This window comes from Mizuhopecten yessoensis, unplaced genomic scaffold, assembly GCF_002113885.1.
Source record: "Mizuhopecten yessoensis strain PY_sf001 unplaced genomic scaffold, ASM211388v2 scaffold2275, whole genome shotgun sequence".
NCBI classification, from domain to species: domain Eukaryota; kingdom Metazoa; phylum Mollusca; class Bivalvia; order Pectinida; family Pectinidae; genus Mizuhopecten; species Mizuhopecten yessoensis.
Genome location: NW_018404465.1, coordinates 842206 through 857002, shown reverse-complemented (window position 1 = coordinate 857002; position 14797 = coordinate 842206). Strand labels below are relative to the sequence as shown.

The window sequence follows — 14797 nt, the reverse complement described above, 5'->3', positions numbered from 1 at the left end:
CCCCTGTATATATATGACTGTAGGTCTGGTATCATATCACCCGACACCTACCCCTGTATATATATGACTGTAGGTCTGGTATCATATCACCCCACACCTCCCCTGTATATATATGACTGTAGGTCTGGTATCATATCACCCACACCTACCCCTGTATATATATGACTGTAGGTCTGGTATCATATAACCACAGACCTACCCTGTATATATATGACTGTAGGTCTGGTATCATATCACCCCACACCTACCCCTGTTTATATATGACTGTAGGTCTGGTGTCCTATCACCCCACACCTACTCCTGTATATATAGGACTATAGGTCTGGTATTATATCACCACACACCTACCCCTGTATATATAGGACTGTAGGTCTGGTATCATATCACCCCACACCTACCCCTGTATAGATAGGCCTGTCGGTATGGTATCATATCACCCCACGCCTTCCCTTAGAGATATAGGACAATACAACAAAACAAAGACATGGCAGAAACATAGATAGAAGTTAGGTTAAAGAAGATAAAAGTTGATGCTGAAATCAAGCTATTTTCCCTCAGTTTAGGTTACTGTTTAATAGATAAAAGCCAAATATACTATTTATATTGTCAGTCGTTAGAAATGTATTTGAATTATATAATACGTGTGTTGAGTATGGAATTGTTTGGAGCATATCTGGTTTAAATGCTATTTTCCATGTTGCATTAATATCAAACGTGAAAAAGAAATGTTCAGTATTTTAAAAATCAGAATTTGTCCATGTAGTGCCAAAGCTACATCAACTAATAACGCTTTATGATCATGGTGTTAACCCGTTAGATTTAAGGCGGGAGTTCGAACATGATCATGTAGCTTGCAACCCTAGGTAATGGCATACGCTTAGGATATTTGGTCATGTTTCCTTTTAAGTTTGCGGTCTTCCCACTCCAACCTGAAATCTGCACGTCTTTGTCAATTTCAGTACGGTTTAAGGTTGGTATAAATGCCAGCTGTCATCTGCTGTTTTGCATTAATTTTGATTTAAAATGAAATATATGTATACACCTGTATATATCGGAACCGAAATATATAAATAATCTCTTGAAGATATGTCTGCCTTTTATTCTTTCAGTTCTTCACAATTATGCATGTACCTACAGCGGATATGAGGACAGCTGTACCTACAGCCGATATGAGAACTAACGATTCAGTGAAAAGCGTTTCAGCAGCACTAACAGCAGAGATGCGAACAGACGCTTACGTAAAAAAGGACGAAAACAGTGTTGGCTACACCAACGGTGATACAAGGAAGGAAAGAACGAACAGACGAAGAGAAGGTACGGTATACCATGTAACTGTCTCGGTGTAAACAATGATCGCATTATATCCCCCTAACGTTTGTAGTTCGCGAAATAAATGTGATTTACAGTAACTATATACTCCCCTGTAGATAATTTTACAATATGATCACATGCTGGCGTATTGAATACTCTTTTATTTGTCACGGCATCCTTGGCATTAGGAAAATATCACAAATATGTGTCATAAAAGGAACACTTAACTATACATCACAGCTTAAAGTCGTGTACAAAAACTCAATATGACACAATTTCATTTTTAATATATATCAAACGAATTGAGCAACATGCATAGACTATACATACAAAAGCCCTTTCCTTAAATACGCCGCAATGCGAACCATGCACTCTGATATCAACTTTTTAGAATGTTTGCTTTTATTTCATTTAAACATTAAATAACCTATACAATGAAAAATACAAATGAACAATGATTCGGAGACAAGTTTCGAAATCTAATTGAGGTTCAACACGTCCCTATTCCGTCTTTGCGTATTGCAGAGTTATCTTCTCTTGGGAGAAGGTATTGATTGTTACGTCATTTGTTTGTGTGAGAAAATTACGTCGTTTTCCCAAAAATTGATGACGTTATTCTCACAAACAAGTGACGTAACAATCAATACCTGCTCCAAAGAGAAGATAACTCTGCAATATGCAAAGACGGAATAAAGATTCTGACATGATATGTTATAATCAAGACATCAGCCTTAATTCATTCACCCCTACAATTTTATAATTGACCTTTTTGAACTGGACGAGTTCCGATGTGTCACCATATCATCGGTGAATGAGTGAATGCCTTACTTTAACCTGGCTATGTACCATTTAAAAAGCTAATGTACAGGTCCAATATATTCAAATTACATATCTTTGCATATGACTTATAAGGGGGTTGACATTTTGGGTGACTCTAGCATTTTTTGTGTTGAGGGGTGGGGTGGGGGGCTTGTTGAACCTTAATCTTTGTCACGTGTTTGTCTGGTAGATTGCGGACCAGGTGACCTGTACGGCCCTAGCGCCACTATCGAGAGCCCGTACAACCCCGGGTATTACCACCTCTACTACCACTGCTATTGGACCATGCACGTGCCTCCCAACACGACAGTGAGGCTGACGTTTGAGAGATTCGACTTATATACCGGACACGACTACGTCACTGTTTACGATGGTTCCAGAAACGTTACCGGAAAGTAAATATTGCATAATTTCGTTCCGTTTGTGAATTGTAAAATTTCTGATCCGAAAGATACATCTTTTCATGTATTTGCGGGAAAATAGATTAGCAAGTTGTTACATGTGTTATGCTAGTCTATGTCTAAAATACTGCACATATTTATGTATTCGGGGATTCAGAAATTTAACAGCGAAGGCAGTATTTCAATGTCCCCATACCAAAACTATTAACTCATTTTCTTCTACCTATTACCTAAAATTTTGTGAATCAATAATGCGTTTCTAGATAACGTATAAACACACATATCTGTCACGACCAGTCCAACAGTGTAATATATATAATATGTAATTAATACATTCCATACCGCAGTTGCTCCGAAGCAATGCTCAATTGATTGTCAGTGGTATTTATAGTTTTATAGTCTTTATATACAGGTTGCTGAAGACTATGGACAAGCTTTATGGTCAATATCAGTGTCTGTCAGGGAACTTTTTTATTTCTTGGTGTGAAATGAAGGTCGCAATTCGTTAATGTGCCTAAGTGTTTTGTTTGTACTTCCTCATTTCTCGATATGAGGACGTGACATGACCTGGATTCGACTTAAATCTACGTGGCAGGTGTCATCGATGAAGCAGAAGACGCCTACCCTTCTGGAACGTCTGGTCTTATTATTGTTGTACGCTTTCAAGTGTCACCATGGGAAAGCCAGATACGGATACGCTTCCAGAACGCATGCTCTTATTTTCCTTGTACTTTTTTGATGGGTCTTAATCTTTCTTTTCTTCCTATGCTGCCCTAGATTTATCGATTTTGAGTTCGAAAAGCGGTTCTATTGACACTTCGGTATCCTCTTGTTGTTTTCGCTCTCCGTCCTTCTGTAGCTGCGATGCTAATCTAATTTGAAGAAAACTTTACACAAATTATCTAGAAAAGTTTGCGTTTAGCGATTGTTGAATTTAGGATAAGATCATTGTTATTTTAAATAGAAAATAACCGTCTCCGGCCCTTATGTCACTCACTGGTGATCTAGTATTCTGAATCTTGGTTTCTGTTATAATAATTGTTGCCACAGAAAAGTCTTGGATTAAAAATCTCTCTCAATTTCAATGTTTAAGATTGTTATTTATTATCGATTTTAACATGATATCATTTGGACTAAAAATGGCATAAAAATGTATTAAAATAAGGGGTAAAGCGAAAGTTTAACTGATCATGTTTACACTTCGATGTACATTTTTAAAAGTTAAGCAATTTTATCATGCAATAGACATTTATGGATTTATGCTACAAGTGAGAGAAGTATACATTGTCAGGTGAATAATACATTGACATACTTGTAATAAAATTTTAATTGAAGAACAATCCATTTCTATTTTACTTGCTTGATAAATATGCGTTAGAGTAGAATTATACAAAAAATGTATTCTTGTTCTCCATTGAAGTTCTACATCTCTTTTCTAAATTCAGTTTAATAGACTGTGAAATCAGATATTATCGTTGGGCCAAAATTTCATAGTTTTCCCAAAGAACACCGTTTCGTGAGCACATGAATTCGTAGATTACTAGTACCCACGAAAGCTGGCAGTGTGCCAAATTGTGTAAAAATCCTCCAGTCAAACCATGAAATTACTTTGTGTACATATAAATTCGCCGACTAAAAGTACACACAGATTCAACAAAATAACAAACCTCACGAAAGTTATTGATTTCTCGGTAGTATATCTTTAAAAATGTACCTAATGTAACCTTTGAAGACTTTTTGTTAAGTTTCTTTGTTATAGATTAACAGGATTTATACATGTCCCGTACTACGTGGATTCCACGGGCGATATCATGAGGGTTGAATATGTAACTGACATCGCTTTTACAACTAATGGATTTAAAGCCAGCCTCCAAGAAATAGACAAAGGTAAATTCGTTGTTATCATCTTTTTTCAGGAGATTAACATTTAAGCAATAATAGTTTATTCCGAATTTATATTTCTACAATATAATTCTGGCCACACTGTAGACTGTTCATGTTATATCGTATTAGTGATGACATTGTGTAACGAAATCTTTGACTCTGTATTGTAATTCTAACTTCTATATGGCATGAAGATGTAGAACGATGAAACTTACAGAACGATATTGTATTTGTGCATTTTATTGATGTTTTTGTAATGTTAACCCTTTCAACACTGTAAACCATAATGAACTCATCCATATCAATGCATGGCAGAGTCTACCTAAGTTACATAGGGGTGAAAGGGTTAACAGATTGTTTGGCATTTACTTTCTTTTAGAAGTAACCACTGCCGACTATGGACGACCGACTACGGGTGAGTAAAAACAGGCGATAAAAGCTGCTACTAGTGGAAAATGAGGTTTAATGGTGATTTTTTCTCTAAAGCAACATCTTTGATAGTGCATTGACCAACAACAAAACATTTACTCAGAAAACAATGCACTTCGAAATAACTTATCATGAGGCCACAATAGAAAGAAATATGGTGCTTGTCAGATATCATCGATTTATTCTGTCAATACCGTTAAATGTTTAGTAGGAAAGAATTCGAAAGAATATGTTTAAAGTAACTAGTGAGGTATTCGTAATTATATATTACCGTTTTTATTTAAATCCCATCAATTAAGAAACACACAATATCCTCTTTATAGGAATACCGCATTCAGCACAACGGTTATATACATGTTTTACGGTTATATACATGTTTTAATTAATAGAAATGCAATTAATACAAAAAACACATTTCGTATCTTTCATGTGATCAACATTTAAATGTTATCATGAAAGTAAACCTATATAAATGAGTTTAAAAAGGAGATCTTCCTAAATTTACCACCCGATTTAATTTTTTGAACAACGTTGATGCCCCTAATTGTTACATGAACAAAAACCTCACCAGATCTATTCCTGGTATATGAACCTTAGTATTCTTTTGTAGTTCGTTTTGCAATGAAATTCGTTATAAAATTACTTGTCTCGCAGTTCGGAGTGTATTGATGCATTGACACAAAAAATTCAATGCTTTGCTCGCTACAGGGAATACCATCTTGATAACGTTACGTTTTATCTCTGGATTAAATGGATCTAATTGAAAAACATACCGTCAAGCCCATAGAGAACAATAGTCGTTTTTTCTGACATATTTACAGGAAAAAAAGTCTTATGCTTATATGTTTGCATTTACAAAAATGTACGGAAGAATTACTCTGCGCAAATAATATTGTAGAATATTTTCGGACTCATTATTTTTCCTCGAAATAGACTTGGAAGGAGGCACTGTGGTAATCATGTAAGAACAATGTAAGCAATGGTCAAGGGAGAAACAGCTTGTGTATTTTTCAATGTCTGAGAATCGACAAGATTTTTGAGCACATGAATTTTACTGATAATATACTTGCAATTACATTTAACTAGATAATGTCCACCTAGTGATTATTTTATTAAAAGTATACGTGCAAGTAACATATATCCAGAATGTATTGCCGTACAATAATATGAACTGGGGAAATTCATTAACCACTATTTCAAGTACAAATGAAAGCACGCAGGTCGTCTTAAAATGGGAGACCACTTACGCGCTTCCCGTCAGGCAGGTCATCCCGTAACCTTTCACATTCGATCAGGTAACAGGACTCCGTCTGTCTTGTTAAAGGTCGACCACTCTACCACCATACTACAACCATACTTTTTCTTCATCCAAAATGTACGATACAAGATGATTCTTGCTCCACACTTCACTGTGTAATTTTCACAGGTGGAGCATACTTCTATTTCTCTCGTGTTCATAGTAGTTTTCTTTCGTGTTTAATGTGTAAACACTATCGTATTATTTCTGTTACATATGGTCAGAGAATCCAGTGACGATAACGGACACTGCTGCACCGCACTATTCCTCGGGTAAGTTTTATACCATTCCATAGAGGATAAGTAACCATTCCATAGAGGAAAAGTAAAACATACTCCTTAGGTAAGTTTTATACCATTCCGTAGAGGAAAAGTAAAACAATGCTCCTCGGGTAAGTTTTCTACCATTCCATAGAGGAAAAGTAAAACATACTCCTTAGGTAAGTTTAATACCATTCCATAGAGGAAAAGTAAAACAATGCTCCTCGGGTAAGTTTTCCACCATTCCATAGAGGATAAGTAACCATTCCATAGAGGAAAAGTAAAACAGACTCCTTAGGTAAGTTTTATACCATTCAATAGAGGAAAAGAAAAACAATGCTCCTCGGGTAAGTTTTATACCATTCCATAGAGGATAAGTAACCATTCCATAGAGGAAAAGTAAAACAATGCTTCTCAGGTAAGTTTTATACCATTCCATAGAGGAAAAGTAAAACAATGCTCCTCGGGTAAGTTTTATACCATTCCAAAGAGGAAAAGTAAAACAATGCTTCTCAGGTAAGTTTTCTACCATTCCATAGAGGATAAGTAACCATTCCAGAGATGATGAGTAAAAATATGCTCCTCAGGTAAGTTTTCTACCATTCCATAGAGGAAAAGTAAAACAATGCTCCTCGGGTAAGTTTTATACCATTCCATAGAGGATAAGTAACCATTCCATAGAGGAAAAGTAAAACAATGATCCTCGGGTAAGTTTTATACCATTCCATAGAGGAAAAGTCAAACAATGCTCCTCGGGTAAGTTTTATACCATTCCATAGAGGATAAGTAACCATTCCATAGAGGAAAAGTAAAACATACTCCTCAGGTAAGTTTTATACCATTCAATAGAGGAAAAGTAAAACAATGCTCCTCGTGTAAGTTTTATACCATTCCATAGAGGAAAAGTCAAACAATGCTCCTCGGGTAAGTTTTATACAATTCCAAAGAGGAAAAGTAAAACAATGCTTCTCAGGGAAGTTTTCTACCATTCCATAGAGGATAAGTAACCATTCCAGAGATGATGAGTAAAAATATGCTCCTCAGGTAAGTTTTCTACCATTCCATAGAGGAAAAGTAAACCAATGCTCCTCGGGTAAGTTTTATACCATTCCATAGAAGAAAAGTAAAACAATGCTCCTCAGGTAAGTTTTCTACCATTCCATAGAGGAAAAGTAAACCAATGCTCCTCGGGTAAGTTTTATACCATTCCATAGAGGAAAGTAAAACAATGCTCCTCGGGTAAGTTTTATACCGTTCCATAGAGGAAAAGTAAAACAATGCTCCTCGGGAAAGTTTTCCACCATTCCATAGAGGATAAGTAACCATTCCATAGAGGAAAAGTAAAACATACACCTTAGGTAAGTTTTATACCATTCAATAGAGGAAAAGAAAAACAATGCTCCTCGGGTAAGTTTTATACCATTCCATAGAGGAAAGTAAAACAATGCTCCTCGGGTAAGTTTTATACCATTCCAAAGAGGAAAAGTAAAACAATGCTTCTCAGGTAGGTTTTCTACCATTCCATAGAGGAAAAGTAAAACAATGCTCCTCGGGAAAGTTTTATACCATTCCGTAGAGGATAAGTAACCATTCCATAAGGAAAAGTAAAACAATGCTCCTTAGGAAAGTTTTATACCATTCCATAGAGGCAAAGTAAAACAACGCTCCTCGGGTAAGTTTTATACCATTGCATAGAGGAAAGTAAAACAATGCTCCTCGGGTAAGTTTTATACCATTGCATAGAGGAAAGTAAAACAATGCTCCTCGGGAAAGTTTTATACCATTCCGTAGAGGATAAGTAACCATTCCATAAGGAAAAGTAAAACAATGCTCCTCAGGTAAGTTTTATACCATTCCATATAGGAAAAGAAAAACAATGCTCCTCAGGTAGGTTTTATACCTTTCAATAGAGGAAAAGTAAAACAATGCTACTCGGGTAAGTTTTATACCATTCCGTAGAGGATAAGTAACCATTCCATAGAGGAAAAGTAAAACAATGCTCCTCAGGTAAGTTTTATACTTTTCCAGAGAGGACAAGTGCAAATTTTGTTTATAAAAAAAAATGTTGTTATCCTTGTAAAAGAAAACTGTATTTCTATGAAAGGAAATGGTGATAGGTATTAATAAAGTCTTGCTTTGTATCAATTCCAATTAGCTACCGCTAAGTGAAGATATCGCACATTTCTCAAATACTGTAAATAAAAAAAATGTAATTTTACCTTTATTTTATTAACTGAAAGGGTCAAAAGACCTATCTTAGGCCGTATTTAATGTTTTCTACAGTTTTGTTCTCAGTTCTCTTAAGGGTTTTTCTGTATTATATTTTCTGATCAATGGTGACTTTGTTTTACTTATTTGTTTAGACATGTACGTCAGCGCCATCACTGTCGCCTGTTACCCAGACGCTTGGGACATCCGGATATATTTGCCAAATCTTTACAAACGGCATAGTGACTTTGACCCGTCTGATATTTACCTCGGTGAGCCTGGTTGCGGGGGCTACCGCTCCGGTAACTATCTCGTCGTTCACCAACAGTACAGCAAGTGCGAGACTCACCTCATGGTAGGCGAAGTGAATATAACCATAGTTATGCCCTTTAACGTTTTATTACTTTCCCATTATAATAACATTATTAGCGGGAGATCTGATGCATTCATGTTTGGCATACCGTATCTACTACCACATGTTACAAGTGCAATCACGTCTGTCTGTCTTGCGTTCATATGTCAAGATACAAAGTGAGAGACTCTGTTGGTGGATTCCATGGTCCCTTGACCCGACCTTGACGTGACCTTGATGGCCATATTCATCTAGTTTGAGTAGTGGCACGATTCATAATACTGACTCTTTACTCATCATTAATGTGAAATTGACCAGTTTCATAAAAAACAAACAGTCAATTAATTAAAAGGAGAGAGAAAAATAAGGGAAGAATTAAAGGGAAATAAAGAAATCCCGCTAAAGCTGGAAGGGGAAAACACGACTGATGTAACTAGAAAATATTTATAGGGGGTACGTTTAAATGGTGTAACGGCGACTTGTAGTGGATCCCATTCAAGGATTTCCTTTTCACTGCCATTCATTGAAACGATGACCATACTTTGATAACATCACGTGTTGATTTTCTAGGATCAAGATTGGATCACTTCATACGATCTATTTTGTACAGTCTTGTCTTCCCTTGTCTCCGAGGACTATCCTTCCGTCACACTGTTTTCCGCTGGCTGGAACTATATCTCAGTGGGGGATTCCTTTGTGGGAATTTACTTTGCGTGACATCAAACACAGTAGAAGGCCAATGCAGTTTCGATTATGACTTTTTCCCTCGGGAAGGAAAAGTGCCCTGGTCAAAAGCCGGTCATTATTTCTCTCTTCGAAACACTATCAGAGAACAGGTCCCTCGGAAAAGCCAGAATGTATCATCAGTTACGGTGCTTTACTCTGAAACACGTTATCTGGAGGCGTTATAAGGGAAATTGTGGGGGAAACCCTTAAAATGCTATACCTTCGTTGTGCGTATACGCTCTACCTACAGCATAAGGGATCAGAAAAGCGAATGACTAACAACTACATGAATTCATCGGATTTATCTAGTTGTGATCATATGCCTTGTTTATTGCAGATAACCTCCACTAAAATGGAATATACAAATACCCTCATTTACGCGTACAGAGATGCCACTTACAAATTTATCGTCAGAGATTACCGCTTCAAGATTGACGTGGAATGTGACATAGCAACGCATGAGACGGTATCACAACACTTTATAGAGACACATAACAAAGTGCGCACGCGTAGTAATAACCCACATGTTTCCGGTTCCGGTCATTATAATGTCCACATGTCATTTTACAGGTAAGCGCAAGTTAAAGCCAATGTTGAATTGATACAGTGGAATGTAGAATGTTAATGTAATACTACAATTTAGCACTTGTGCTATCATACAATCTTATTGTGAATGATAATTGTTCACTACTTCTGATCCTGCAGACTCTACGTCATTATGTGACATTGATCCATTTTTTTTATAGTTTCAACACAAATGTTGAATGTTTCATTGACTTAATTGTACACGTTTTGCATCATACGTTATGAAAGTTAATGGTAAACGTTACACCTGTTCTGCAATAAGGTCTTAACGTCAATATAGAGCGTTTAACCTATTTTATCAAAATAATCTAAACCTTAATGTAAACACTTCTCTGGCTCTAAGGTGTGACTGTGTGTTCTCCAATTTCCTTCTGCATGAAGTTGTGTCTAACATAGAGATCCGACATATTGTCCCAGACATAACCGAATACACCAGGATATGGCACGTGCTGTTTAGGAAACACCCACCGTTTAAGAGATCCTGGTGTCTTTTTTATGGCAATCCCCTTGTTTTTTCCTTTTGCTGAGATTTTCACCGTGTTCCTGTACATCAAATTTGGTTTCCGAGCTTGTATGTGTGTGTAGTAACGTTATAGTGAAGATTTCGTGTTATGTGTCTTAACACTGTTCTGATATAAGAAGTATAAGGGATATAGAATATTTTATAGTTATTAAATAACAAAAAATACCTATCTTCTTAGTGACTCCTCTTACCAACAACAATTGACCGGAAGTTCTCTGACGGTCAACATCGGGGATGACATATACGTCAGTGTGACCACGCCCCTCTCAGACTCTGATGTCAAGATAAGGGTCGAATCTTGCTACACCCTTCCTTCCCTGAGTGCTGGGGACGAATTCAAATTATACCTCATCAGAAACGGGTGAGTAACATTAACCTATATTACTCATTCTGGACACAAAACGGAGTTGTGTTGATACATTCAACCATGGACGGTCTTGCGGTATAAGGCGCGTACCTTTCCGGATCTCCTGGTATTATTCGCCAACCGTATCCATGGTAATCGTTCCATTGCTCATATTTTGCTCTTGTTTTATCGATTTTGAATTTGAGTAATGATTTGGTTGACACATCTCTTATTGTTTTTTCTCTTATTGGAATTCTCTTGTTTATTTTTCCACAATATATTCCAATTTTGAGTATTCTCCGAATATATTACATTTATGAGAAGCAAATATCCTGCCGTTCTGTTTCTTCATTTTTCTCGTTTACAGATGTAGCAGTGACGTCAACACCCACGTCAGAAATACATCATCTCACGAGACCAGGTTCGTCTTCCGTGACTTCGAGTACTCCGGTAGAAATCAGGACGATTTATACTTGTTCTGTACGGTTACGTTTTGTAACGTGACTGACCATTCGTCAGCGTGCGACCAATCCTGTCACAAAGTCAGAACGAGGTCTGTCCAATCAGCGTCCACGACTCATCTTAGAACAGCGGATACCTCTGACGTTCTACATTTGTCTAAAGGTACATATTAATCTGTATAGAATGTAACCATTCTATTATTTTCCATTTTTGTTTTGAATATCATATTAAGAAATGAATTCATGCTGCGTGACATCATGATACTTTGTAACGTCATATTTGCATAATGATATATATATCATCTTATCTTAAACGGTGAAAACGAAAGTATGCGTTTTGGTAGGGGGGAGACTATTTTTTCATTATTATTTGAATTATATGAGCATTACAATATACAGTATATCCAAATCTGGAGCATTGATAGTATTTTATCTTCAATCTTGTGGGCTTTTTTTCTCCCTAATATTTGCTTTTCTATTTTACTGGCAATACATAACCCTACCAAATTCTGATCAAGCTTTGGTAATGTCCCAGTCGTTGACGTCATCATTTTAACTTGTAACATTGATTATCATTGACGGTTGTTATTGATGGTTGTTAAATTCATTTAGCACTTTTAATATTCAAATTGACGTTTGTCTTTTACCTTTAAGTTTGTTTGATGTTTTTATTTTGTATTTGCTTTTGTCGACTATTTCTTGGCCCTAATGACCTATCCTGTGTTGATGGTCCGTTAAGCATTGATAATGATAATAATAATGATAGACAACCATTCACGAAGATAATACTCATTAAAACTATATATTGAATTTTGACACAAAACACTGTGTTATTAAATGGTAAATATAAGTATTGGAAATTTTTAGTTCGATTCATAGTCAATATGAATGCAGGTTTAACCTAACAAATTTATCAATAAGCGCAAGCGTGCTTCCTGGACAAAGTCATGGTCGAAATGACATTCGCATTTAGTGTAAATGCTGTTTATTGACACATTACATTCTAACCGAGAATTCTCTTAGACCTTAGTCAGATTAGCCTCTAATAAATATAAGATCACAAGATGAATACCCTCAGTAGATCTGCCTTTCTGTGCGTCGTCAGCCACCCTTAACATTGTTTATTTTTATTGTATTATTATACATGTACAAATAACCAGACATTTTATAAAGTCGAAACGGATAACAAACGAAACGAAAAAGAACCATTAATTATATCACCTCCGATCAGTATTAACATATAACTACAATCCAAGAGAGGGTCTAGTCAGTTTTGAGAACATGTGACCAATCATTTAATACTATGTAATCAACAAAATAAGCTTGAATGAATGGTACTTAACAATGAGTGTATAAAACTGTTTCAGACCGTTTGAGACGTGACGTAGGAAAACTGGATGATGTAGAAATAACCGGTCATGCGCAGTCCGTCAGATTCCCTGATCATCTTTTGATAGCCGTCGTCATCAGTGCTCTAGGGATATTGGCGATCGGGATGTTTGTGGCAATTCGCCGTTACCGGAAACGGAAGTCCGGTCCTAACGATACCCTCTAAAGTATCTAACCTGACCGATATTTTATAAGAGATCGATGCTTGGTGAACCGAAGAGGGATGTACAAACTTGATTTGATGAAATATTTCCCCTGATTTGATGAGCAACTAAAACGGTTCTTCAATGAGGGCTAGTTTGTGATAATGTAACTTTAACATCATAAATTTCTTTTTAAAAACTACGATGTTGTACTTTTTATGTAATTGGTATTTATTACATCTGATAACACAAACATTCACGATTGTTCCCATACGTTGCGTATTTGGACACATATGACTTCGTGACATAATTATGCTACATTGTACCATACTGTATACCGGGAAACTTTCGCCCCGTTAAATTCCCGTTAAACTTTCGCCCCGTTAAACACCCGTTAAACTTTCGCCCCGTTAAACTCCTGTTAAACTTTCGCCCCGTTAAACTCCCGTTAAACTTTCGCCCCGTTAAACTCCCGTTAAACTTTCGCCCCGTTAAACTTTCGCCCTTCACCGACAGAGTCCTTATTCGCCCAGTGTTAAATTCGCCCTACACCGCCAACAGTGGAACACACAGGACCCCAATTGCATCACATACGGTATCTGGGTTAGGCCTCAGTGTAGGCGAAATAGTGACAAAACATGTGCCGTCGTATATTCTTTTTAAACTTTCGCCGCCATGTTAAATTCGCCCTCAGATCGGAAGGCGAAAGGGGCGAAAGTTAAACTGCGGCGAAAGTTTCCCGGTATACCATTTTACTATATTTACTTTTACACTGCACGTTACTCTGTAAGAATTGCCAGAAGAAGCCTCAAAAGTGTAATCACCTGTGTTTGTGTTCCGTTCATATTTAAAGTAGGGAGTGATTTCTGAAAAAAGTAAGAGGCATGCTGAATACCCCTAGGTGTTCGGTTACGCATTCTGCTGTACCTGAGATTCGAGTATCAATATTTTCTGAGAGGAATCTTTGCATGTTTTTCTTTATAATTAAAAACACGATTCTGTGTAAATTGGTGCATCTTCAATGAATTAATATTGATATCTATTGCACTCTATCAGCTATATGTGTGTGCTGATTTAAATAAAGGTCGGCCATTTTGTTTGTTGGGATAGTGGTAAACAAAACACTGAGCAGAGTATAACAATGCTGTTAAACGTGTGCTCGACCGTATTGCTTTAATGTCAAACGAACAAGATCTATGTATTTAATCAAATTTGTATATAATGAATACACATTATGTCACGTAATGTATGCGCATGATTAATAAAACAGGACATAATACATCTCCAGCACCTCAACAGGCATACACACATAGGGATATTAGCCAGGTGGCAAGGGACAAAAAGTTGCGAATTCCTCAAAGTTATATTGATTTATGTGTTATTTTCTATATATGATAATTGTATTTATTGTATAAATTGTATATCTATGTACTGTAAAGCGCTTACTGTACTGTAAAGGGTGACTTAAACTAGCTAGATAGGACGCTATATCAAATACTGTATATTTGTCTAATTTTATTAGAGCATAAAAATAAGAACACATATTTCCTGCGTTGTTGTTACAAGCCTGTTGTCGTGTCCTGCCATTTATGTTTATGTGATGGTGTTTGGTTTATGTGATGGTGTTTGGTTTATGTGATGGTGGTTGGTTTATGTGATGGTG

General features: G+C 36.5%; 1 protein-coding gene across 1 annotated transcript in view; it reads left to right on the top strand.

Moving 5' to 3' along the window:
* LOC110445405 (CUB and zona pellucida-like domain-containing protein 1) overlaps positions 1 to 13305 on the top strand; it is a 19506-nt gene extending 6201 nt beyond the window's left edge. The window contains exons 2-11 of the mRNA XM_021489999.1: positions 1110 to 1314; positions 2321 to 2525; positions 4291 to 4418; positions 4795 to 4830; positions 6366 to 6413; positions 8765 to 8964; positions 10025 to 10257; positions 10974 to 11156; positions 11509 to 11765; positions 12970 to 13305. Coding sequence (XP_021345674.1) covers positions 1110 to 1314; positions 2321 to 2525; positions 4291 to 4418; positions 4795 to 4830; positions 6366 to 6413; positions 8765 to 8964; positions 10025 to 10257; positions 10974 to 11156; positions 11509 to 11765; positions 12970 to 13157 — 1683 coding nt within the window. The 3' untranslated portion in view covers positions 13158 to 13305. The remainder of the gene's footprint in view (positions 1 to 1109; positions 1315 to 2320; positions 2526 to 4290; positions 4419 to 4794; positions 4831 to 6365; positions 6414 to 8764; positions 8965 to 10024; positions 10258 to 10973; positions 11157 to 11508; positions 11766 to 12969) is intronic.
* Positions 13306 to 14797: the final 1492 nt, after the last annotated feature.